The sequence below is a fragment of the Lactuca saligna genome, chromosome 7 (genome assembly GCF_052625555.1).
Source record: "Lactuca saligna cultivar CGN05327 chromosome 7, ASM5262555v1, whole genome shotgun sequence".
NCBI classification, from domain to species: domain Eukaryota; kingdom Viridiplantae; phylum Streptophyta; class Magnoliopsida; order Asterales; family Asteraceae; genus Lactuca; species Lactuca saligna.
In genome coordinates, this window is record NC_136423.1 from 131,401,744 (window position 1) to 131,429,238 (window position 27,495).

The 27,495-nt window shown below is 34.2% G+C and overlaps 1 protein-coding gene and 1 long non-coding RNA gene across 6 annotated transcripts; one reads left to right on the forward strand and one right to left on the reverse strand.

The window, feature by feature from the left end:
* The first annotated feature begins 527 nt into the window (after positions 1–527).
* LOC145004486 (putative LL-diaminopimelate aminotransferase, chloroplastic) lies at positions 528–7,965 on the forward strand. 2 transcript variants are annotated; one of them, XM_078963416.1, is made up of 11 exons: positions 528–685; positions 3,125–3,162; positions 3,461–3,486; positions 3,583–3,656; positions 3,777–3,893; positions 4,219–4,281; positions 4,368–4,472; positions 4,576–4,626; positions 5,327–5,647; positions 6,311–6,517; positions 7,557–7,965. In XM_078963416.1, the coding sequence occupies exons 1-11, from the start codon at positions 662–664 to the stop codon at positions 7,848–7,850; spliced, it is 1,320 nt and encodes a 439-aa protein (XP_078819542.1). In that variant the 5' UTR covers positions 528–661; the 3' UTR covers positions 7,851–7,965. The 2 variants fall into 2 exon arrangements, with proteins under 2 accessions (XP_078819542.1, XP_078819543.1); XM_078963417.1 differs by lacking the exon at positions 3,125–3,162 and having other exon boundaries at positions 540–685.
* Positions 7,966–10,897: 2,932 nt separating this feature from the next.
* Positions 10,898–23,249, reverse strand: LOC145006337 (uncharacterized). 4 transcript variants are annotated; one of them, XR_013662874.1, is made up of 5 exons: positions 22,757–23,249; positions 22,061–22,651; positions 21,873–21,952; positions 21,681–21,739; positions 10,898–11,027 (listed from the first exon to the last, which is right to left on the reverse strand). It is a non-coding gene; the product is annotated as an uncharacterized LOC145006337 (long non-coding RNA). The 4 variants fall into 4 exon arrangements; XR_013662873.1 differs by lacking the exon at positions 10,898–11,027 and adding an exon at positions 18,907–19,339; XR_013662872.1 differs by lacking the exon at positions 10,898–11,027 and having other exon boundaries at positions 21,279–21,739; positions 22,061–22,176; positions 22,277–22,651.
* Positions 23,250–27,495: the final 4,246 nt, after the last annotated feature.

Below are 27,495 nucleotides of genomic sequence, written 5' to 3' on the forward strand. Positions count from 1 at the left end.
TATACCCTTTTAAAATTTGTTAATGTTTAATCATATTTTTAATATTTATTTTTTAAAATGAACCGGTACACAAGTTTTGAATGGAAGTAGACAATGCATTATGCTTCATTAACTTCTTCTTACATCCGATCAAATATTCGAACATCTAATATTAAAGAAACAACATGGAAAATGAAAGATTGTTGGTTTAAATGATAACAAAAAAATTATTGATATTCTTGATGATCTTTTTTATTATTGATTCTTTTGATTTGTTAGTTTATTAGTTGAATATGCTTATTTATTTCGAAATTTTATTTTACAAAATATTTAATGTTTATTTATTAACATTTAACATTGATTTAATTAACCCGTATAATATATAATCATGTAAAATAAATTGAATTAAGGTAAATTTTAAGCAATATAAAAAAGCAAAACATGTATTTTTAAAAAATTTCTTTTTCGAAGACAATGGATAGTAATTTTGTCGACAAAGGCAAGTTTTCTTACAAGAAAAGAACTTTTAAAAGATAACTTTTTTAACCTTTTCCATAAATTCCAGGCTATTCAGCATTCTGATTAGCTACAAACTCGTGGAAATGGGGAAGAAAGGAAACCGATAGGAAACACATAATCGAGGAGCTTCTAGTAAGCCAAATGCAGACAATCTCTGATTACAATGCGTCGCGATCAATTTCTGTTGGTGGGTCTTCTTCTACTAGCAATTAGAAGTGTAGAACTTCACGTTTCTTTGAGATTCTCTATGCGACAATTGACCCCCAATTGTTATCGCCACCTGGGTTGACCTTAGGGCTTGAAATTTCAAATTATAAATTCATTACTTCTTCACTGACATTATGCAAAATACGTCGACTTTGCAGTTAATTAATAATACCTAAAAGGGGTTGTTAGGGTTTCGAATCTTCAGTTTCTGATAGCCGATGAAATATAGTTTTTCTTTGACTCGCATTAATTCCCAAATTAGCCTGTCTTTCGTATTTTTATACTACAATCCATCCAAAAATAGCATGTATATATTATTGCTCTGTACACCATGCGCGACATATCACCCGATCGCCATTGTCGTTCTTAAAACACAAACTCTATTAAATTATATCTATTTATATATGTTTATGTGTTTAGTTTGACTCATGAATATGGAGTTATCTTCTTGACTTGACTCTTGCATGTGAATGTGGGGTTGAAATCTGGATTTATTCTTGGTTGTGAGTAGGGATTTGACTGGTTTGTGATATTAAAATCTAAACAATACAATTTCCATGAAACTTGATAGACATTTTCTTGGTTGACTTTAATCAAAATTAGTTTTGTTAATCTACTTTTTTATATAGTAAATCGTACAAAGGATAAGTCAATCTAATGGACTACAAATCTTTTATCAGACTTTTACATTAAACTCCAATTGTTAGGTGACTTTTGTTTTTAACAATTTGCTTTTTGACCTAATCTTGAATATTGAATAAGTAATTAGTATTAGGTCTTTACAAGTTCTTTAAAGATCTAGTTGAGATTGTGTCATGCATGCCATCAGATATGATGTGGGTTTGCTTTGACTTACATTTTTGGACTATCTGCATGCCAACTTTTACCTTTTTTATAATTATTTGCAGAATTTGGAGTATTTATTATCAGTAATATTGTAAATTAGTGTTACCTTAGGCTCCAACATAAAGTCAATAAAATGTTTTATTGATATCAAATTGTAGAAATTTCTCATGAATTTCAGTGTTTTTGCATTGAAACATTCAGAATATTTCTGGAAATTTTCTATGTGCAACATGTTTTCAACCAATTTGACAACTTTATTCATGTATTTAGACTTGAATTGAATCATTGATAGAAATTTACCTTTTTTTTCATGAATTTTAATGTTTCTGTTCAAGGGTCAAAGGAGTCTTTTAGTTTTGGTTGATTTTTAATGTTTGATGATTAATCTTTTTTCTTCTAAAGCTGGTATGTTGTCTCTCCTCTGTCTCCTTGATTATTAAAGTCCTTGTTTTTGCCATTTAACATTTTCATTTTATTTATATGATGTCTAAAGAAATGAAGTTATGATTGTAGGTGTCAGAAATTATTTATGCATTGCATCTTTTTTTTTTTTTTTTTCCTATTTGATAATGATATTGTAAAGGACATTTCTTTGACTAAATGTTATTGCTTTTTAGGAGCATAAGTTTACATGAGGTTTTATATTATCGATTTTGATTGATGGATGTGGAAGTAATCAAATAGATATTAAGATATCGATATGATCTTGGATGAATTTAACATTATTCTTTCAAATAGATATTAAGATATCATGCACATGTAAGTAACTTGAGTAATTACAATGGAAATCAGGTGAGATTATACTAAAAGTTATCTAGAAATATAGCACTTGTAGTGTGGATTTTATGCAAGAAAATTGTGAATGGACAAAACTACCCTTGACTTTTCAACGAAGAGATGTTTCATAATCCTGTAGAATTCTATATTCAAAATGAGGCAGGTGTACTGCTTAATATGTAACAAAACATGCCCAAAATTGGGAAACTACCAACAAATTTCCAACATGAAGATTTTTCTTCACCATGTGGAATCCAGTATGCTGCTAGGTTGCTGCTTAATATGCCCTTAGACTTCTCCCGAATGGATGAAATTGCCCTTACACTTGCCTTGAATGAATGAAACTTCCTTTTGGAATGAGAATCTTTGAGCAGAAAGGTGGTATTTTTGTAGTAGAATTATGCATGTATTCAATGAATTACAAATTGGAAATACCAAAAGGTCAAATAGTGACATCAAGAAACCATGAAAACAGAAAAACCCTTGAGTTTGAAATTTGATGAAGACATAAATAACATGGTCCAACCGTTGTGTGAAATTGTTAGTTATACACGTGTTCGCATCCAAGATTGACTATTTTACTTATTTATACTTTTTTATAAAAATTCCATGTATCACCTTCTTATCATACAATACGAATACCGTTTTCTACTATGAGTCTACACCATCAATGTGTATATAAAGACATCAAAACATGCAAAATTACACCACTCATCTCACCATCCACACATTAAACAAAGTGTCATAAAGATCAAGAAATCTTGATAGCACCATGTCTATCTTTTCATCTTGCAAGTTTGTGCCTCATGCAATCTTGTTGCAACCTAAAGCCAGGTAAAGATTCATTCTTTTTTTATACCATCACACTAAATTGAATAAAGATTCATATTTTTTGAATGCCCACATACAGATTTGAGTAAAGATTCGATCTTTTTGTATGCCCACATGCTAAATTGAGTAAAAATCCGTTCTTTTTGTATACCCACATGCTAAATCGAATAAAGATTCATATTTTTTGAATGCCCACATACAAATTTGAGTAAAGATTCGATATTTTTCTATACCCACATGCTAAATTGAGTAAAATATTCACAAAATTTCCTGACATTATGTTTCTTTGGTCTTTTTGCAGTTTGAAAACACCAAATCAGAGTCTAGGTATGCATACATCATACAAACTTTGTTTCTTTTTCAACTCTTTACTAAAAAAAATCCATTGATAATTTATAATTTGTGCGAATGTTACATGTGCAGCAACTGTTCATTGTACTAAAGTTGTTCGAAATGTGAACTTGGAGAAGTTGCGCCACAACTATTTGTTTCCTGAGGTTTCTTGATCTTGATCTTAATTTACAGCATTTTTAAGCTTTGATTATGTGTAACATAATACATATATTGTATATATATATTAAGTTTTAACTAAAGTTGTATGTTATTGTAAATTGTAGATAGAAGCAAGGGCACTTGAACATATGAAGAAGTATCCTGATGCTAACATCATAAGGCTTGGAATTGGTGATACCACTGAGCCCATTCCTGATATTATAACTTCAAACATGGCTGAGGTATCATAAAATCATTCATTTTTCTTTTTATTCTTTTTATTGATGTTTTTTAGTGGTGATATAAATCGGGTAGCTGTTTCATATTCAACTCAAATTTCCATGAAAGTTGCAACCTCTTTGTTTCTTGAAAGCTTTTAAGTTTCATAATGTTTTGTAATTTGTTGGGTTAAACGTAAGAAATAGCAACGTACTTTTGTTTCTTCCTATTATGGAAAAATATAATGTCTTAATAAGAAAAAGATAAAATAAAAGTATGATGCTATAATAGGTGCACAATATTCCTCATTTGATTAATATATAAAAAGTGATATTGTTTGTATTAAAGTACGCAAAGGCTCTTTCAACACGCAAAGGATACAAAGGTTATGGTGCTGAACAAGGGCACAAGGTACATTTATTTCTCAAAAAAAAAACAAAAATCCTTTTAAAAGAAATAATAAAACAGCCAATACATATATTATTTTAAATTTACAGGCTTTAAGGAAGGCAATTGCAGAGTCCTTTTACAAAGATTTAGGTGTAAAAGATACAGAAGTTTTTGTCTCAGATGGGTCACAGTGTGACATATCTCGCCTTCAGGTTCTTTTTTTATTCCCATTATTTCTTAAAAACATTATATTAAAACATTTATTTATTTTTGGATCAAAAAAATTGATGCTTTCTTTAATTTTTTAACATGTAGCTGCTTCTGGGATCAAGTGTTTCAGTTGCTGTACAGGATCCAAATTTCCCGGTATCGTTTTAACGTTCTTGCTATTTAAATTTAAAAAAAAAAAAAAAAAACATTTTAGAGGAATCTTTTTCCATTTTTAAAAGAAAATTACAGAAAAACACAACGTAATCATAAAACACAACAATTCATTGGCTAAATCGATAAAAAGATGAAAACATGTTACACTTTTCTATATTTCCCCCTTTTCGAAACCATGTAATCTGGAAAAACATAAGAGTAAATTACACGAATGGTCCTTATGGTTTAGGGTAATTTGCGTGTTTGGTCCCTAACTTATTTTTTTTTAACTCAGAAGGTCCCTATAGTTTGTTTTTGTTACGTGCTTGGTCCTTGTCTTACCTAAAAAGACTATTTTGCCTTTGATTTTTTAATTTATTTAAATAAACACCCCCCCACCTCCACCCCCCTCACCTTACCTTAGATACCCCACCATTTTTCCCTATTTAAATAATAGTCTTTTTAGGTAAGATAGGGACCAAGCGCGTAATAAAAACAAACAGTAGGGACCAACCAAGTGCGTAACAAAAACAAACAGTAAGGACTTTCCGAGTTAAAAAAAAATAAGTTAGAGACCAAACTCGCAAATTACCCCAAACCATAGGGACTATTCGTGTAATTTGCTCTTTTTTAAAAACTAAAATACGAAAAAACATGGATTACATAATTGTTGCAATTCTCATGAGATGTTAATTCTCAACAGGCATACATGGATTCAAGTGTTATAATAGGTCAAGCAGGAGAGTTTTTAGATGAAACACTAAAATACAAAAACATTGAGTACATGACTTGTGGGCCCCACAATAACTTCTTCCCTGACCTTTCAACCACATCAAGAACAGATATTATCTTTTTCTGCTCTCCAAATAATCCAACTGGTCATGCAGCCTCTCATGAACAGTTAACACAGCTTGTGGAATTTGCTAGAAAGAATGGATCGATTATTGTTTATGATTCTGCATATTCTGTTTATATAACTGATGGAAGCCCTAAATCCATCTATGAAATCCCTGGATCAAGAGAGGTATACTAATTTCAATCTTTTTATTTTATGCTTCAATATAATTGAATCTTGTTATATTATAACTTATATTAAATCCTAATATTGTACAAATTTTGCCCTCATTCCTTTACAAGTGATTTTCTCAAATAGTTTTCAAACGTCATGTTTCTTTCTGACTTAATACAGAAAGAAATGCCTAATAGAGAGTTTGGGGAAATGAGGTTTTTGTAAGGTTTTACTATGTAATATATATATATATATATATATATATATATATATATATATATATATATATATATATATATATATATATATATATATATATATATATATGGAGTAAATTACATTTTTGGTCCCTGAGTATAGCTGGTTTTTTCAAATTTCGTCCCAGAAAGTTTATCTTGTGCACGTTTGGTCCTTATTTGAGGTTTTTTGTAACGTTTTCAATCACTTTTTCCTATTAAAATAACCTATGTAATTTATATATATCGAGTAAATTACATTTTTGGTCCCCAAGTATAGCTGGTTTTTTCAAATTTCGTCCCACAAAGTTATCTTGTGCAGTTTTGGTCCTCCTTATGTATGGATGTTTCCTTGAGTTAATGTAGAAAGAAGTGGTTATGAGAAATGAGATTGAAGTTTTTGATGAAGCTGATGTTTGTGTGATGACGTGGACATGTGCAGTGTGCTATTGAAATCTCATCTTTCTCAAAGATTGCTGGATTCACAGGTGTACGCCTTGGTTGGACAGTTGTTCCTGATGAGCTGTATTATGCAAATAAAGTTCCTGTGATACATGACTTTGATCGAATTGTTTGCACTTGCTTTAATGGTGCTTCAAGCATTGCTCAAGCTGGTGGACTCGCATGTCTTTCTCCTGAGGGCTTTAAGGTCTTTTTCCTTCTTTCTTATACACATCACTAAATCTTTTATAAGAATCTAATGTATATCGTTTCTTTTTCAAAGAGAAATAAGGCTTTCCCATGAATTCCTAACCTTTTTGATAAAAAAGTCTTTTCTAACTGCAAAAAGAACGACTTAATAGAGAAAGTCTTGGAAAAAGGCTTTTGGGTTGATCTCAAAAAAGACCTTGTATTTTGTGTTTTTTCCGGATTAAAACTCAAGTTTATTTTTTGCCTTGTATTTTTTGTTTTTCCCGATTTGTTGTTTTTTGCCAAAAAAAATTGTGAAATGTGAAGGTTTTTTTGAGAAAAACTAAAAAAGTTGAGGGTTTATTTGGAATCATTTAGAAGGTTGAAGGTTTTTTTGTTCAGAAAAAAACACAAAGTTGAAGGCTTTTTTGGAAAAAATAAAAAATACAATGTCTTTTTTGGCAAAAAAATAAAATTGAGGTTTAATTTGGAAAAAACTCAAAATATAAGTTTTTTTTATTTTTTGAGATTAACCCAAAAGGCTTAGTCATTAAGTATTTAAGTCCTAACTTTTTATGAATGTAATCTCATTTATTTTGTAACGTTTTCAATCACGTCTCCAAGTAAAATAACGGGAAATTGTCAAAAAAGACCCAATATTTTCAGGAAAGTTACACTTTAGTCCCAACATTTTTTTTCGAACATAAAAGTCCCGATTTTTTCATTTCGGCTCAAGTTCACAAAAAACTCCCGTTTTTTCTTTTACCAAAAAACCACATATCATCATGTTTCCACAAATAATCAGGACTTTTATGTTCAAAAAAAAAAATGTAACTTTCCTAAAAATATTAGGACTTTTCTAACAATTTCCATAAAATAACTATATTTTCAAGACCAAATTTGAAAAAAAAAAACCCACCTATACATAACACAAACACAAAAACCAGTCATTTTACTCGGAACAAAGACGTTACAAAAACCTAAAACAAGGACCAAAATTGTAAGAAAAAAAAATCCGATCACTAAAATGGCGTATTTGTGAAACTTACGAATTACAGGCAGTGATGTCAGTGGTGGATTACTACAAGGAAAATGCAAAAATATTGGTGGAGACATTTACATCATTAGGGCTAGTGGTATATGGTGGTGTAAATGCACCATATGTATGGGTGCATTTCCCTGGATCAAGATCATGGGACATGTTCTCTGAGATTCTCAACAAAACACATATAATTACGGTTCCGGGCAGCGGGTTTGGGCCCGGGGGTGAAGGATATATAAGGGTTACTGCATTCGGGCAGAGAGAGAACATATTGGAAGCCTCGGTCAGGCTTAGAAACGTTTACTTGTAATGAACACGTTACATTTTGATTTTGGTGGAAGAAGACCTTAATTTGACTGATTTTGATCGGATATAAAGTGTACTAAATTATCGTTGTTTGTGTAATAAAATGAACGTTGATGAGATCGGTTGGTTGTACTTGTATGAATATATGTATTGGTTCTTACATGTTTATATATTATCGTTGTCGTTCGTGTTAAGTGAAAGATATTGCAACGTGTTTTCATTGTTTTTTTTATCATTATAAATACATACGAGAATTTCTTTCTATAACAATATTGTATATTGAAAACTCTATGTAAGTTTAACAATGACATCCAAATACAAAACAATTTTCTCTGTTAAAAAATTGAAAGTACAATGTTATAAATGGGAGAGTTTTTCAAGTATAATGTTTTAACTAGAAAAACGTTAAATGCAACAAATAACAATTTACTTTTATTTGTCTGTGTCTTATGGCATCCGACTTCAATTTCTTTCTATTACAACTTTGTACTTTTTTTTCCTATCAAGAAATTATAATGACAAAACTTCACCTAATTATGCCATTATACTTTCGTTTTTCTTGTTATCAAAACATTATAATTTGAAAAATCATTTTAGTTTGCTTTGTATTTGAATGCTATTGCTAAAATTGGGTAGTTATCTCTTGTAATGAATAGGAGAATGTTGCTATTTCTTTCAATTAAATTAAGCCACCAAAAAACTGAAAGTAATAAAAAAAAAATAAAAGTAGGATGCTAAACACAACACACACTAAATGTAAGTATGTGGCTATCTTTCTTTTTTGCGTTTAGTCAAATTTTGGCTGACATTATCATTTATATATTGTGTTTCCTTAAGCGAAAAAGTGAAGGACAATACAAGCGATAGATATTTACGAGATACTAAAGCCAAAACCAAAAAATGGTTTCAATGCTAAAATAAAGGCAATTTTCAAGGTTTTGGAACTAATTTTGGTACTTTAAAAAGCTATTTTGTAAAAGTATGTTTTGTTTTTAAAAATAGAAGTAGCTACTTTTGGAGTTTTGTCATCCCCATTTCCAAAGAAAAGGTGCTCATTAGGGGTGTTCGCGGTGCGGTTTATTCTCAAAACTGCAAACCGCACCGCATATGCGGTTTGTTATTTTCGGGAATCGTAGACCGCACTGCAAAGGTAATAAACCGCGTTATGCGGTGCGGTTTTGTGCGGGCGGTTTTGCGGTTTTTGTGGTTTCCTAAACACAAATATTAAATTTAGTTTTAAACATAATAAGTGTGTGGTGCTTTATATTCTATGAATAAAAGATTAATTACCTGTATAAGCATCTTCTTTATGCATAACATCAAAATATTTTACAATATTTCAAAATTATAATATGGACTTATGGTACTGTAAACACATATTTTTGATATAGTTGGTTTCCCATTTTGACTCATGTTTATCAATCAAAATCTCATAAACATTATTAAGGGTATTAAAAGTGGTAAACATCTAGCGTGTTGTGTGGTTTGGTAACTATATATGGTATGTTGCAGTGCGGTTTGAACCGCGGTTTGGTAACTATAAACCGCAAACCGCACCGCATAGTGCGGTTTATGAAAACTACAAACCGCAAACCGCACCACGAGCATCCAAAACCGCATTATACGGTGCGATGTGGTGCGGTGCGAGCGGTTTATACGGTTTGATGCACACCCCTAGTTCTAATAGATATGCATGATAGGGCCCATTACTCAGTACGAGGCCCATTACTTAAGGTGGGCCCACTATATGGATGTATATGGTATCTTGGGGGACTTATTAAACTTTGTACTTACTATTTTAAGTTTAAATTGTTTCATGAAGCAAAGGGAAGAACGCAACCTGATTGCATCGCATCCACCACAAATCCAACACTATCTATTTTATATTTTTACTTTGATGTTTATTGAGAATACATTTTATACTCTGATCATCTTTTGATGGAATGGAATGAATGGATTTATTGTTGTTGTTATTGTAGGCGGTCCCATCAACCGTTCATGGCTTACTGAATTTTCCCTTAGAGCACGATATTATTACCATAAGACACATACCCATAAGACCTCATGTGCAGAGCCATGCAACAGAACTCCTATAAAAGGCAAAAAAGCAAGATCTTCAGTGGAAGAAGAGGAGGTTGTGGTTAATCCTAATAAAAAAGACCAAAAAATAAGAATCATATCAAGTTTGCATCACCACTTAAAGAAATGGCTAGAAAAGCTATTAGGCAAATACACAGATGTGTTTGCATGGAGGCCCAAACATATGACCGGAATCCCAAGGTCAATAATCGAACATCGATTGAACATCAATCCCAACTTCTCACTTGCCAAGCAAAAGAAAAGAGCAATGTCAAGAGATTGAAATGAGATAGTTAACAAGGAAGTGGCGGATCTGGTCCACGCCGGGGTGGTGCGAGCGGCCCAATTCCCAACCCGGATCACCAATTCAGTTTTAGTATAGAAGGGTGATAGGACGATGAAGATGTACGTTGACTTCACGAATTTAAATAAAACATGCCCAAAGGATAGTTACCTTTTTTCAGAAATTGAACAAAATATAGAATCATTGGGAGGCTATAAGTGGAAATCATTTTTGGATGCCTATAACGGATATCACCAGGTGCAAATGGCTAAAGAAGATGAGGATAATACAACTTTTCATATAGAGCGAGGGACATTTTGTTACAAGAAAATCCCCTTTGGGCTAAGGAATGCTGGGGAAACCTATAAAAGGCTAGTTGATTGACTCTTTGAGATTTAGATAGGAAGGAATATCAAAGTTTATGTGGATGACATGGTCATAACAAGTAAAGAAGACCACGAGTTCTTTAAAGACGTGGATGAAACGATGGTTCGTTTGAAAGAGACGAACATGAACTTAACCCAAAGAAATGTGTATTCGGGGAACAAAAAGGGAAATTCACGGGGCATATTGTATCAAACTAAGAAATTGAAGCCAATTCGGACAAAGTACAAGCATTGCTAAGTATGAAAAGTGTAACATCCCAAAAATCAATGTAAAATTTTCATTTTTTAAAACCAAACCAAAAACCATAAATGTTTACAAAGCTTAGTTTCCAAAAGCCAAAATTGCAAATCAGAGTATCCCAAAATCAATTCTCATAAAAACTGAAGGATGTGCATGATCAAGCCTTCACCTTGACCCGATCATCTAAAGTACCTGAAACATAAAACTTAAATTGTAAGCCAAAGCTTAGTGAGTTCCCCCAAATACCACACACAACCAAACAAATATACAAAATACATGCTGGGTCCACAGTCTCCCGACTAGATTACCCTGGTCCACAACCTCGCGGTTGGATTGCCACTCTAGCCCATAATCTCCCGATCAGATTGCCACTCTAGCCCACAATCTCCCGATTGGATTGCCACTGTGTTTGTTGACTGACAACACAAAGTAGTGCACCCTCAACCCAAACCGCACTATGTCGACATATAAAACAGATAAATATATAACAAAAAATAGATAAACATGTAGATCTCATCAGATTACTACAGCATAACAACCTCATAAACCAGGATACATAATCTATCGGGCCGACATTGATGCCTTCGACCAACAAGTACAATAAGGAAAACTCAACTCACAGTCTGAAAAGATAGCAGAAAAGAATGTTGCTCCAAATGCCAACTCTACAGGTCACCTATACAACGAATAGTGACCTAAGCTCAAACTACAACTTAAAATAGCGAAAATGCCCCTATGTTAAACCTTAGGTCAAAGGTCAAAGCTAGAAAGTCAAAAAGTCAAGGAAAGTCAAGCTAGCTGAGTATGCCCCACGTACTCAGTTACTACGTAGGACGTAGTTGCGACCTAAGAAAATATCGGTGCTTCAACCCAGTACGCATAACGTACCACTTCGTACACCCAATGTACTCCGCCTGGACCAAATCTTTATCATTACGTTCTTATTTCTTAAAGACCTTTCATCAAAATTCAGATTAAGAGCCAAACCATCATCTTAAGTCATAAAGTTTCCACTATTATGACTTTCCAAGGCTAGAAAATGTCCAAAAGCTAAAACCCTAACTTAATATTCCATTAAGACATCACAACTCTTGCATGGAAGGGATAGAAGAACCAATATCACATTTTTATGATTCCGAACACCTAGAAACATTTGAAAGGACAACTATTTTGGTTAGAGTAATCCATACTCATGAATACCAAGCTTATGGGACCAAAAATGAACACAAACTCAAGGCAAACAAGATCTAAGCAAATAACTCATCAAGTTTCAAACTTTATACCTCTAAAGGATACTTGAGGGTGAACCACTTCTGGATCCAAGATGCCTTGAGCCTCCAAGATGATTCACTTCCTTATTCTTCCTTCAAGAACACCAAAAATGTACTCTCAAGCTCAAAGACACTCTAGTTCTTGGCCTTGACCTTCCAACTTGTCAAGCACCTCTCAACATACTAGGTTATCTCCTTCTTCATGCGCGGACACCAGTAACTAAGTCTCTGGTCTCGATACATCTTTGTGGCTCCAGGGTGTATCGGAAATTTAGACTTATGTGGCTCCTCCAACATATTTTGTCTGATCCCATCAAAATCTGTTACCAAACCTGATCGCATCGGGTCAACAATCCACGACTATCAGTATAAAAACTATGAATCTCTCCTATGATTCTCTACTATTTCCAATTTTCCTTCTTGAATCCCTCGGCCCGAGCCTCCCTGATCAAGTCCAAAAGTGGTGAATCGATAGAAATCCTCATACATAAGCTCTCCATAGAAGAACTAGCCGACTTGCGGCTCAAAGCATCAGCTACCCCATTCGCCTTTTCCGGGTGATAAAGAATCTCACAATCATAATCCTTGACCACGTCAAGCCATCTATGTTGTATCATATTTAAATTCAGATGATCCATAAGATATCTCAAACTCTTGTGATCTGTGTAGATGGTACACCGGACCCATATAGATAATTCCACCAAATCTTGAGGACAAACACGACCCCCCTAACTGTAGGTAATGCGTCAGATATCGAACCTCATGCGACTTTCGCCGCCTAGAAGCATACACAATAACTATCCATCGCTGCATGACTACCGCCCCTAAACCAGTGATGGATGCATCACAATATATGACAAAAGCCTCCACACCCTCCAGAAGGGTCAACATCGGGGCCTCACATAACTTCTGTCTCATCTCAGGCCCCCAATAGAAATCCATCCCCTTCCTCGTTAAACAAGTGAAGGGTACAAAAAACTTGGATACATCTTGAATAAACCTCCGATAAAACCCTGCTAAACCCAAAAAAACTTCAGATCTCTGAAGGAGTCTTCGGGACCTCCCACTGCATAATTGCTTTAATCTTGGCTGGGTCGACCAAAATCCCATTTTGGTTAACGAGGTGTCCTAAGAACTGAACCTCTTGTAACTAGAACTTACACTTCAAGAACTTGGCATACAACCTCTCCCTCCTCAAAACTACCAACAACTCTCTAAGGTGCTCCTCATGCTGCTCCCTAGTCTTGGAATAGAACAGGATATCATCAATGAAAATAATAATTGATCGATCGAGCATCACCTTGCACACTCGATTCATCAAATCCATAAATTACATAGGCGTATTGGTGAGCCCAAATGGCATCACCACAAACTTGTAATGACCATAATGAGTCCAGAATGATTTCTTCTCCACGTCCGCCTCTCTAACCCTCATCTGATGATATACTGACCTCAAATCAATATTGAAGAACCAAGATGAACCCTACAGCCGATTGAAGAGGTCATCAATCCATGGACGCATGTAACGATTCTTCACCATTAACTTGTTTAACTCCCAATAATCAATTCACATCTGTTAAGAACCATCTTCTTCTTTACAAACAACATCGGCACTCCCAAGGTGAACTTCTCGACTTGATAAAATGCTTTCCTAATAGCTCCTGAGGTTGAGAGGACAACTCCTGCATCTTTGGTGGTGCTAAGCAATATGGTGCCTTAGAAATCAGGGTCATTCTAGGAACCAAATCAATCTTGAACTCAGTCTGCCTCTTAGGTGGCACACCAGGTAATTCCTCCGGGAACACATCTAGAAACTCTCTGAACACATGCACATCCGAAACTGAAATCCCTTTTTCTGTTAATCACATGAGCAAGATATCCCAAACACCAATGCTGAAGATACTACTGAGCCCTGGCAGTTGAACAAAAAGTTGAACCAAATCTGGTACCCTCGCCATAAATAATCAGTTCTTCCCCACTTGAGGTTCGAACTACAACCAGATGCCCCTCATATTCTATCATGGCATCGAACTTGCTTAACTAGTCAATCCCTACTATCAGACACACATCCCCATATGGATAGAGATTAAATCGATCAGGTACGACACTCCTAAAATCTCTAAGGTACATTCCCGAAAAACACTTGATGCAGAAACCCGTGTTCGTTGGCGATGGAAACCCACGATGGACACTCCAACTCTCCAAGAGTGCTATCAAACTCCTACTAAAGGACTAAGACACAAAAGACCGATTCCACCTGAGTTAAAAAGCACAATAGCAGGAAAGGAATTCACTAAGAAGGTACTGATATGGGCATATTTAGTTATAAAATTCATGCATTATCTTAATACTTTATGTAGATTTTATAGAAGTTATTTAATCAAGAAATGAAATGAAATCAGAGTAAAAACAAATCAAGAACACTGAGAGTAAATAGAATCTATTTTCAGCTCAAATTATGCTTTCATGATACAGAGTGTTCTTAGACAGAAAGGTTGCAAAAGTTCTATCTAACTCTAATATCGATCCATATTTATAGGAAAACAAAAACACACAAAAAATACAAGGGACTGGAACACTATACTTTGTAACATAAGTGCCCTTGTAATAACATTACAAACTAACGAAACTATACAGTGAAATTCAACACCTCACAAATAAGTTTGACATCTACATTCTCCCCCTTTGTGAGCAGTGATGAATCTGTTCATTAACACTTTCGTAGCTTGATGAATTATCCTCTGATCTTAGCATACCAGTTTACAATCTTGCAAAATTTTGCCTTCTCTTTGTTGTTTTTGTTGCAGCTATTCATTCGCACTAAAAGATTAGTGTAATGAGAAGAAGTGTATCTTTCCACATCACACACTTGAAAACAAGAATTTAGAATCGTTTACCTTTTTGTTTTCCCCACAAAAGCAATTCCTAGTGGTTTCAAGGCGATCTCTTCTTCTTCAAGCTTGTTTATGTTTTCCTTTGTCATCAACATCGTTTGAGGAATTTCAATTTCTTTTCCCAAAACTTTAGCCAACTCAACATCAGTTAAGGCTAACGAAGCAAAATATCCTTCGATGAAAACCTTCAAGTGACCAAACCCATTCAGAATCTTCTTTTTTGTCACTTGAAGTTTTGACACATCTACATTCTTCATTATTAATGCCACCACTAAAAGATCATGTACATTCATCAAAGGGAAATCAACAATAGAGAAGTCAGATGTGACATTATTTGCTCGAACAACATGAAACCTATAATTCTGCAACATGCCTTAGAACAAAGTGTCTTTTATTATTCCCATAACTCTTGTGATCTTGATTAACAAAAATACCTCCTCCTCCTTCTTACCCAAAACAACATGAAAACGAAATTTCATGTGCATGAACTTTGATTTATCCCTAAACTTTTTAGCAATTTCAAATTGTTCTTCTAAGAACATTATTCGATTCAAAGGAAAATCTAACTGGTTCATTGGTGAGTTGATAGCGTCGAAGCTTCTCCTTGGTATCTTTACGAAATCATGCATCTCCTTAGATATAGTCCAAGCTAAAATATATTCATAGTGATATAGATTTGTTGGATCACCTTTGTCAAGACCAGGAGGATTATTTGCACGTTGTTGAAGAATACTCTAGATTTGTCTTTGTTTTTCCATTTCAGCTTCCTGAGCAGCCTTCTTTTCTTCTTTCGATAACTCCTGACTTACTCCTTTTGCTTTGTCTTTTTCTTGTTCACTTGGATTTTGCTTTGATGAACTCAATTCTCCACCAACAGTTCCAATAACGATGCCCTTTGTGATTGGCCTTGTTTTTGTTATTGTTAATGTATTAACAATCGAAGTTTTTGGAAGAGAAGTAGGAATCTGGGTAGTCAAGATTCTGCCAACCACTCTCACATCACCAACAACATTCCCTGAACCCCCTTCATGTTTGTTGCCACTCCCACTGCCAACACTTTGTCTTTTTCCCCCTTGCACCCCCGTGCTCACAGGCGAGGCATTCGTTGGCATAAAATTTACGAATTTCACAAGTGGAGCCAATTCTTTCTGAATGGTTGACTCTAGCATGCGAAACTTTTTAATGAAGGCTTTAGGAGAAACTACTGATTACTTCAAAAAACCAGACTATGAGACAATATCCTTCAACTCCTGTAGTAAGTGTTCGACATTCCCAAAGCTCTTAACATCGACCTCTGCTTTGGAATCCATTTTCATCTCCAAAGAAGTATAAAACTCAATTGCTTTATCTACAACACCAACAATTATGTTTACCTTATTTTGAAGTTTAGAATAATTGTGATCTAAAGTAGCAACTTCTTTCGTCATGTCTTCCCTCAATTCTTGAATTTTAAAGTTGACATTCTCACGAATTGTCTACACGTCTTGAACTAATAGAATATGATGAGACTTAGCAATTTCTTTCAATTCAAGAATTTCATTTTTGAAAGACTCAAGTTGAGGTTGAACTCGTAAATCAACAGACACTTCTATTTGATTTAGCTTAGTCAAAATTCGATGCTCTTGGGCTTGCATCATAACATCTACGTCAAGAGATGATACCGAATTCTTACCACCACTATCTGCTTGTAGTTGAAGTAAAGAGTTGAGCTTCTTGTTGAGAATTTTAAACTGCTTTCCTAAAATTAGCATATGATCAGGAATATTTTCTTCTTCAGAGTTGAATTGTATTTTAGTAAAGGAACCCATAAAACCACCATTATCCATGTCATCATCATTAACTGGTTGTGGTTCCTCCAAGGATTGAGAAGGAAATAAAGAGGTGATAGGTTGGTGAATAATGGTGTCAAATGTAGGGGAATGTGACAAATAAGTAGATTGAGATGTATTGGGAACAATATAAGATGGTAAAGAAACGATGGTTTGAAGAACCGAAGTAGGAACTAATTCAACATTAAGGTTTGTACAAATCTATCAATGTTTTCCTGCTCTAAAATCAACACTTTCTAACCCTACATTCAACATTTTCCATCCCTAACAGAATCAAAAAAATCAATTTGCAGGTTTATTTGTGTTCTTCGTGTTTATATATAAACAATTGAAAATATAATTGAAATCGATTTTTTCAAATCTAGGAATCGAAACTTGGTGTATCAGGTTTTTGGTTTGTACATAAGTGAACTTGTTCAGATGAATCCATCTTTATTCCAGTGAAGCTCCAAACTCGATGGATTTTTCTCTAGTAAATCCATCTTCATTGCAAGGAAGCTGATATTTTAGCAGTTTAAGAAAAGAAAAAAGAAACACAAAGAAACAGACGACAACTGATAACTGATTTCCATTTTCTACAACTCATTTTTTTTCTCCCCAGAATCCCAATCTGGAAGATGGTTCCTGGTCTAACTCCGACAACCATTTAGTCTGGCCAACAACTCGTAAGAAGGGCAGACAGAAGGGTTCAGTGTCTGATCTCCACTCCAGATCTCATCGAATGAGATAAATCAACCCAATTCCTCACTAGGTTCTTCTCGTAGGACTTCAAATCAAAAAACTCATCAGCCAATAAGTTGTTTGAATCTAGGGGGAAAAACCTAGCAAGAGATGTCGATTTAGTGTATGTTTGTTTGGTTTTCAAGTGATCCGGATGAAAGATGCAGATGATATGGATGAAGGTTAATATGATTTAGTGTTTATATGTGTATATTGTTTTTAGTGGATCCCGAAGAAGACGAAGATGCATATGTTCTCCAAAAACAATAGTGTAGGGAGAGAGAGAGAGAGAGATAGAGAGAGAGAGAGAGAGATCTAAAAGCAATAATCGGCTAAAAAAGGTTAAGGGGACTAGATGTACAAGTCACTAAACATTTTGTTCCCTTAAAAGGTTCGAAAATAACTTTAGGGACCGAATGGGAAAAATCGAAATACATAGTAGGGCTAATGTGTCATTTTCCCTTCTTAATAATTTACAATTGCTTCTATATCCAGTAGAGAAGTTTGTTTATAGTTTTGGTTAGTACTGTTGATAATCACATATGACTCACTAAAAATAAAAAGAAAAATGTTTAAGATTGTGATACAAGGCTCACTAAAAAAAGAAAAAAAAAACGTTTATGATTGTATTCTTTAACCAATCAACCTACTTCAATATCGTAAGACAGACGAAAGTATGATAAATAATGTTAAAAAATATTTCTAGTATCTTTTTAACCAATAATGAATTTCAATATCTTAAGATAGAACTGAAATCTCGATAAATGATGTTAAACTAAGTATTTTTATTATAGTGAGAAAGAGTAATATACCTGCTATAACATGTAAATTGCCAAACGATCTTAATATCTTGGTTGTGAGAAGACTTATTAGTGCTATTTTTTAATTTTAAGATTTTTTTTTTCATAACTGAAATAACTTTCTTTTTACTTTTTGGTCGTGGGTAATAAACGACCTTGCAAAAGAATTAGTAGTGCTATTTTCTAATTTTAGGAGTTTTCTGAACCGAAACAAATTTCTTTTGAGTTGTGGGTAATGAACAACCTTGCAACGATCCCCAAATGTACAACCGCAAGTGAAAAATTGTTGGCTAGAAAAGTGATCAGTGGGAATTAAAATTGAGATTTGTTGTAAAATTCTCTAGAGAGATGGAGTAGGGTTCGAACCAGGAACGTGGAAGTGTGATTTGCTATTTTTTCTCTGTTTGTTTGTTCTTTTTATAATTTTTTATTTTTAAAATTTTAAGTTTTACTTTTCCATATTTTTCAAGGTCGATCCTAAGTTAGAACAACATGTTTTTTTTTAGAACAACTGATAAAATAAAAACCAACTAGCAAGAAGCTAGAAAACCAAACAATTACAAAACGTTTTGGATAATTGGGTTTTGCAACCACAAGGTCCATGTAATATAGCTTTTTCTACATCTATTTGAAAACCAATCAAATTAAAGAATGAATAACAATACTATCAAATATGCTGCTTCTTTTCATTCTAGGTGTCTGCTGTTTCGATAACTCCATATTAACCAAATAGTAGTCAAAATAATAACCTCCAAAGCCTTATTTTTCAAGCAAGATTAAGAATTTGTGACTACCAAAGACAGTAACGAAAAGAAACAGAGGGAAAGGAAGATCTAACCATTTGAACACCTTTAACCAACCTTGATTAGCCACCTCACACAAGACAAAAACATGATTAAAATTTTCCACCCCCATTGAACACAAAGGACAGAGAATCGAAGGCAGTTCCACACCTTTATCATCAAGAGTTACTCTCGTTGGAATCCTATCCTGCAAAACCCTCCAAATAAAACCATTAATTCTGATAGGAACATAAGGGCACCATCTGGTAGAAATCAGATCTCCCTGAAGCAAAACATCATCAACGTAGATTTCACAGAATACGTTCCACAGTTATCAAGTTGCCAGATCCAATTATCTGGACTATCGAGAAGTTGTACATTAGAAAGCAACTGGATAAGATATGAGAATTGAGAAGCAATAACACCCTCCACGTATTTCACGACTCCACTCCCAAGCCCAACCGTCATCTTTCCATCTGTCTACAACAAGACACTCTTTATTGGTTTCCAAAGCGTACACCCTAGGGAATTTACTCCTTAAGGTGACGTTACCTAACCAAACATCCTCCCATAACCGTGTTCCTTCCCTATTTCCTATGATTTTTTTTAAAGATAAGAATAAGGAAGCACAAGAGAGTCATGCATTTTATCTAAACACTTAATCAAAGAAGACCAAACACCTCTTCCCTTTGGTTTAGAACTTTGGAATCAATCCCACCATTCCTCCCATGTATACTCTTAATCACACCAATCGAGATGAAATTTTTATTATTGAAGAACCGCCAAGCCCATTTCCATAAAAGCATACCCACACCCAACCAACCTTTATCTTTGGAATTCAGCACCACCATCCATTTGATACAAGCAATCTTTCTTTCCAACTCCGAACCTCCCCAAAGAAATCTAGCACAAATCATTTCAAGAGTTTTTATCACAGTCTCTGGCATTTTGAAAAGAGACATGTAATAAATAACCAAGCTACCTAGAATAGATCTAAGTAAAGTCAAACGACCACCAATAGAAAGCAATTTTACTTTCCAGTTAGCAAGTCTCTTAAATTTTTTTATAACAATATCCCCATTCTCAATACGCCCCATATTAGCACCAACCGAGACTCCAATATAAGAAAAGGCAAAGAAACCGCAAAACAACCTGTAATCACTGCAATCTCTTCGACCTCCTGACTAGAGACTCCCACCACTAACAAATTTGACTTTTGAAGATTATTTTTTAAACTAGAGACTAAATAGAAGCAGTTGAGAATAGTAATTAAATTAGCAATATTACCATACTCCCATTATCCAAGGAAAAGTGCATCATCTGTATAGAACAAGTGGGATATCCGGTGTTGCCCTCCCTACTTGAGGTTGAGGGTTCAAGTCCCGTCGTGGACATAGGTGGATTTAAGGTGTAGTTTAGGAGTAGGTTAGATTTGCCGTTTCAAAAAAAAAATAAAGTTGTTTGCACCAACACTAATTACCCGAAACAACCTCTGATTAATAGGATCTTCCATCGCTACATGAAGACCCTCCAGACCATTATGCATAAAAATGACGCCTTGGGGTCACCTTGACGAAGACCTTGCTGTAAAGAAAAGTGCGTAGGTCTTCCATTAATAAGAACGGAAGCTCTAGAAGACACAAGACAAGCTTTAACCCAACGTAACCATTTTTTATGGAAACCCATAAACTCCATAATTTTCAGCAGATAGTCCTAACTAACTGAGTCATAAGCTTTATCAAAGTCCACTTTGAAAACTTTACTTTTCATCTTGCGATTTTTCAGCCACCCCAAAATTTCATTAACCATAAGAGGCCCATTGAGAATCTGTCTACCTTTAATGAAAGCAAATTGCTTTGGACTGACTATCGAGTCAATAACCTTAGTCAAACGGTTAGTTAAAAACTTTTCAATGATTTTATAATGAATACCAATGAGATTAATCAATCTATAATCTTTGAAGCAAGTAGACGAATGGACTTTCTGGATAAGAGTTATAAATGAGGAATTACACCCGTATGTAATATAGTCGACCTCATAAAATTCATCAACAAAGCCGCATAAATATATATATATATATATATATATATATATATATATATATATATATATATATATATATATATCTTCTTTCAGAATGTCCCAAAACTGTTTAACGAATATATATAAAGTTAAGCCTCAGTTTTTCTGAGCAAGTTTCCCCTATAACAACAAAGATTTATTAAAATCCGTACCAAAAAAGAGAATAGATAAGCAATAATCGGAGGTCAATTTTACAAAGAGAAAACAGATGGGTTGTAGGTGAAACTCACAAACACACAATTTTCATAATCGGAAAATTAATAGAGTAATCATGGTTGAGAAACAGACGATAAAAGCTTTTGAGAGTAATAGGGTTAGACAAACTGTGGTTTGCAGTTGTTCTTCATCAAGGAATGAGAATCGAGTGACAGAGAGAGTAGATGGTTTTAGGGTCATACCGTGTATCTAATGCTAACCAATTCAACTCACTGTCAAAGAAACACAATAAATGTTTATAATTTATTTACCTCTTTGAAATAGAATGATCTAACACCAGGCATCAACATGTATGTATAACTTTGTTCCCCTGTACATCAGATTCATCAATACAAATGAGTAATTAGTTATATTAAGTAAAAATGTTTTCCATACCTAATCTGATAATTTACCCTAAAATTAGACAAAAAGACCAATAATAAAAGAAAAGCAATAAAACATACCTTAATGGGTTTGAGCTAATGAGCATAGAAGTTCCATCAAATTGAAGATCTGCCATTTTTCTTATTCTTCTACCGGTAAACTATTAAAGCATAAAATACATCAACAACAATTCAATCAAAACCTAGAACAAATTACAAAAATAGAAATAAAAAATTTATAAGTCTGATAGAATTGAATAAAGGTAAACCTGAAAGAGTGACCCGTATATGGTCTTTATTTGATTGTACGCATCAATTAACGATGGAAAGGAAAGCATCTACTGGTCTTCACTTGCAAAGTAAACAAAATCCTTACCTCCTACATCTTCAAAAACATTCAAAATATCATTTTTGAGTTTATTAAAATGGATTCAAACAAAGAAATAAAGATAAACCATGAATTTTACTAAAAAATTATTTTATACCTCATAAAAAAGAAACACAAAAACAACCAAACAACAAAACAAGATGACAAAAAAACCCCAAAAGAGAACCGATGCAACTTGACAACCCATATTCAAAACCCTTTTTGTTCCCTTTAGGTTCATCTCCATATAGATCTGAAAACCGTTTATCAAACCTAAAAGAAAACATATATGAGATTTTGAAAGAAAACTAAACACATAAAAACTTATTAAGATGTAGATTTCAAACGTGAGAAAGGGTTTCTTCAAGAAAGGAGAGAGAGAGAGAGAGAGAGAGAGAGAGAGAATAAGGCTTTCTAGCCACAAAGATGGTTTCCACCTCCACCCCAACCTCCATTCAGCTCCCTACGTGAAGAAGGCTATGTAGCCAGGTCCCTACAAAACCGCCACAAGGACGGTAAATCTCATATGAGCATAGATACGAATCCACAAAATTGACACATACACACACACATATTAGATATATAAAGAGAGACAAACCTTGGTAAGGGCTTAAAAGCGGATCGTCGTTGGTACATTGGGTCTGGATCAGTGGTCCTACTGTGTGTTCGTTGGTGGCGACAATAGTAACGACAAAAAGCATGACCAGTGATTCGTGCTGGTGGAATACAGATGGTTAGAGTGTGAGAGAAATCGTAGGCCTTCAGCTCTAATATATCAAGATCCAAGTGAGTTATAAGGATTACAATCGATATAAAGAGTGAGGTTTAGGATGGGGGACGGTTATATAAATGGGGAAGAATGTTAACAGAGACAGAAGGTAGAAGCAGCGCGACAGACGGGGTGGTGAAAGGGCGGTGGCGGAAAAGGTGGACTTTCGGGAGGGTCGATCATCTAGTTGAGAGGGAAGAACATTTGGGTGGCCGGTGACATAGTTCTGGGTTGTAACGACAGCGTCATAAGGGTGGTGGTAAGGGAGGCTTGCTGTAGAAGATTCAAGAGAGAAAGTAGAGAGATAAAGATATTTGTGAGAAAAGATGGTTTGCAGATGATATTAGGGTTTTACACGTTTAGACATGGGGAGAAGACAAAATTGCAAGAATGGTTCCTGTGGTATGCCAAAACTAGCACTTTTGGTTCAAAATGAGTTTGGCTTGCAAGGATAGTCCGATAGTTTCGTTTTGTTGTGAGTTTGGTCCAATTTCCTATGAACTTTTTTATAATGACGGATTTGCCCTTATATTTTAATTTTCCATTTTATTTTATTATCAGTAATTAAAAATCAATTAAAAATAAAACAAAAATAAAATACTCTCTCTCTCCTTCTCTCCCTCTCTCTCTCTCTCTTCCCCTCTCTCTCTCTCTCTATCTCTCTCTCTGTCTCTCTTTCTTTCTCTCTCTCTCTCTCTCTCTCTCTCTACAAACAAAATTAATACAGATCTGGTAGTGGATTTGTAAAATATAGAACCCTAACTTTTATCAATTTTGTTCAATTCATTGTATGAAGTCGAATAGACTAAACACATACACACTCATATATGCATATGAATCTCAAGAACACTCGGTTTTTCCTGAGTTCAAGAACAAGAACATCATATTCACGAACTAAGAAATCGATTTCTGATGAACTGCCATCACCACCATCGGAATCAATTTCTTCTATGAATTGCCCAACTCAAACCCATAAGCACACAAACAACTCAATAAACATAAAGATGAAGGTAAACTGCACCCCTTTTATCCCCCTCCCTGAATCGCAGACACCGTATACCCTAAATCAGTACAGGTTAAAGAGATTACGATTTACTAATGAAAGGGGTTACGATTTACAACCTAGAAATTTTTGCGCCCTTTCCAATTATTGAATCAAATGCCAATCATGTCCCTCTCTCATGTTCTTCTCTGAATCGTTGTTTGAATCAAATGCCAATCATGTCCCTCTCTTTTGTTCTTCTCGTCACTGCTACACCCCATCACCATGCTCGTCGCCTTCAGATATGTTCAGTCTGTAGTTAGAGGATCCGACGGTGGTGTGGAGATGCAACCTAGATCGATGACCCCCTTGATCGATGACAACCACCTCGTCGGAGTCTTAACAGCCGAGGAAAATTGATTCGAGGTGTCTTCCCCTCGATTTCCAGTCGCGAAACCCTCCATCTGAAAACCCTAGCCACCAAGAAACCCTAATCGTCAAGAAACCCAAACTTCATATCTCGATCTCCTTTCTCTCGTTGGCATCTGTCTAGGTTCAAAGGGATGGTAGCAACAATCAAATCGGGTGTTTGGGGTGGTGCTACCTGACCGGAGGGAGGCGGAGGGGCGGCCTAGGCCGATGACAACCACTCGTTCTTCTTCTTTGGACAGTAGTAAGAAAGAAACGAGAGAAAGAGAGAGAGAGAGAGAGAGAGAGAGAGAGAGAGAGAGAGAGGTATTTAATTTAATTTTGTTTTATTTTTAATTATTTTTAATTGTTGGTAATAAAACAAAAATGAAAAATTAAATAATAAGGGAAAAATCATCTTTCCAAAAAAAATAAACCAAATTGGACCAAACTTGCAAGAAAATGAAACTTTTGGACCATTGATGCTAGCCAAAACCGTTTTGGCCCAAACATGCTAGTTTTGACATACCACATGGACCATTTTTGCAATTTTATCTAGGGAGAAGGTATTTTTCATTATGATTAACAGAGTTGTACGTAGTGTTATAATAGGTGTACCTCTTAATTTTCAAGAAATGGGCAATATGTTTAATAATATAGTGTATATATATATATATATATATATATATATATATATATAGAGAGAGAGAGAGAGAGAGAGAAAGAGGGAGGGAGGGAGGGATGGATGGATGGAGAGAGAGAGAGAGATGTGTATTTTTTTATTATAAAAATATTTAAATAAATAAAAAACTAAAAAAAAAAATCCAAGGGCAAAATCGTCATTACAAAAAAGTTTAAAGTAAAGTGGACCAAAGTGGCAAGAAAAATGAAAACCTTTGGACCATAAGTGGTAGTCCAAACCTGTTTGGCCCAAAGTGACAATTTCGACCTAACCATAGGGACCATTCTTGCAATTTTGTCTTCCTTTTTTTACTTCAAGAAAGAGAAAAGATGTATTTTTTTAGCTTTATTTTAATCCAAATGATCGGGTCCAAGTTCTATTTGTTATATGTTGCAGAATTTTATCGCTGATTTTAGAGACATGGAAGATGAAAGCTAAAGACAGAAATTGTTTGCAAAACATACTAGAGGTAATGCAAGAGAATCCATTGTGGAAATGACTGTTTATGAAGCATTATTGTGTGTTTTGGCATTAATCTTCACGAGTTCATGTCACTTGTAATGAAAATGCAAGAGAAGAAAAGAAAGACAACTCCATAGGAGGATTTGCATAACATTTTGATACAACATGAAGCAAAAAAACTTTCTTCTTAAGTCCTTATCCTCATGTTGGTGCTCCATTTATATTGTGGTTAAGGAACCAAACATTTGAAAAGCATGACTATCTAAACACAATATACATGAAAATGGATTCAATAAAATAATAAATGGTTTGCACATTAAGGAACTCATGTGTGTGTTATTCTTATCTTGCAAATGAATTCTATGTGATCAATATCTTTATCTTCTTCAAAACATAGAATGAATGATATGTACACACAACCAAAATGAACAAATTACTCCCAAACAAAAAAACATATCAACCACAATGAATATCATATTTCATTTTGATAACATCTAACCGTATGAAAACAATATCAACCATATCAAGCATGAAATAATACATGTAAATTACACAAATACAAAAAAAAGCATCTCACTTAGCTCAAACTTCCATACATTCCCTCTCAAACAAAAACAAATTTCATAAGTCAAACTACCATAAACCAATCATAAAACATATATATATATATATATATATATATATATATATATATATATATATATATATGTTTGAGATTACTACTTTGGTGCACGTCATTGAGGTGCTTATTTCCTCCAATAAATAAAATTTTGCCGGTAATTTTAACATATATGTCTATATACTCTCCTCCAATAAATAAAAGTGTGCCGGCAACTTTTAACATATATCTTTATTTACTCTATTTTTTGGCATTATAGCTGTAGGCTTAGGTTATAGCTGCTAGGCTTAGGTTGTAAAGATGTGTCGTTGTTCTACTTTTCCAATTTTTGGTCCAATTGATGTCTCATTTTGTGGTCACTTTTGTTTTATTGTTAACCGATAAAAGTTGGGGTTTATTACCGTTTTACTTTTGTTTTATTCTTGACTAATAAAATTTGGGCTTTATTACCGTTTACCTGGTGCTTATCCCAAACAGTTTTCTCCCCACGCAGTTAATTTTGCAATTCTTTGCTACACCGCCTATAGTGATACGTGTTGGAGCTGTATGTTGTCTAAGATATGGTCCAATTAAACTAAACGGTTTAACTTTTTGCCCAATTAAATCAATTGGTGTTTATTGTTTTTGATATTTATTTATTTGTTGGCTTTTTTTGCCTTTTCACATTACAAGATTGAGATTCTATTGAATTCGTTGCTTCAATCTTCTTAGATCTGCGTACTTATTCCGAGGGTTACTTATTCTGAGGGTTTATAAAGGTTCGAATTTGTTGTGCTGCAGGATTTTGTGCATGCTAATTAGGAGGACCGAAGGTATGAATGCCAGTTCTATTTCTGTCCTTTTTTTTCCTTTTCACATTACAAGAGTTGAGATTCTATTGAATTCGTTGCTTCAATCTTCTTAGATTTGCCTACTTATTTCGAGGGTTTTACTTATTCTGAGGGTTTATAAAGGTTCGAATTAGTTGTGCAGCAGGATTTTGTGCATGCTAATTAGGAGGACCGAAGGTATGAATGACAGTTCTATTTATGTGCCATTTGAGTATTTTTTGTATATTTTCTTTCTCCAATTGTTCACGATGTTGCTATTACATGAAAAGTGTTGTCATGTTTCTTCTTTTACCCTGATTTCAAATGGTTTTCCTTATTGTTTTTACAAAACATGTTAGACAATTTACTAAAAGTCTATATAAATCTAATGGGTTATGCTATTTTTTAGGTTAGTAATATTTGTTTTGTTGCTTATGTTATTCATCTGTTTTTATTGCAAAAGGTTGATAAATCTATCATGAAGGATGTTCAGCCTTCTTTGGAGTTTGAGGATAGGAAAGCATATAGGAAACGTGCTATTTTAAGATGGAAACAACAAAGACTTGAACAGAAAAAAAATTACATAAGGAAATCTATTTCAAAGCA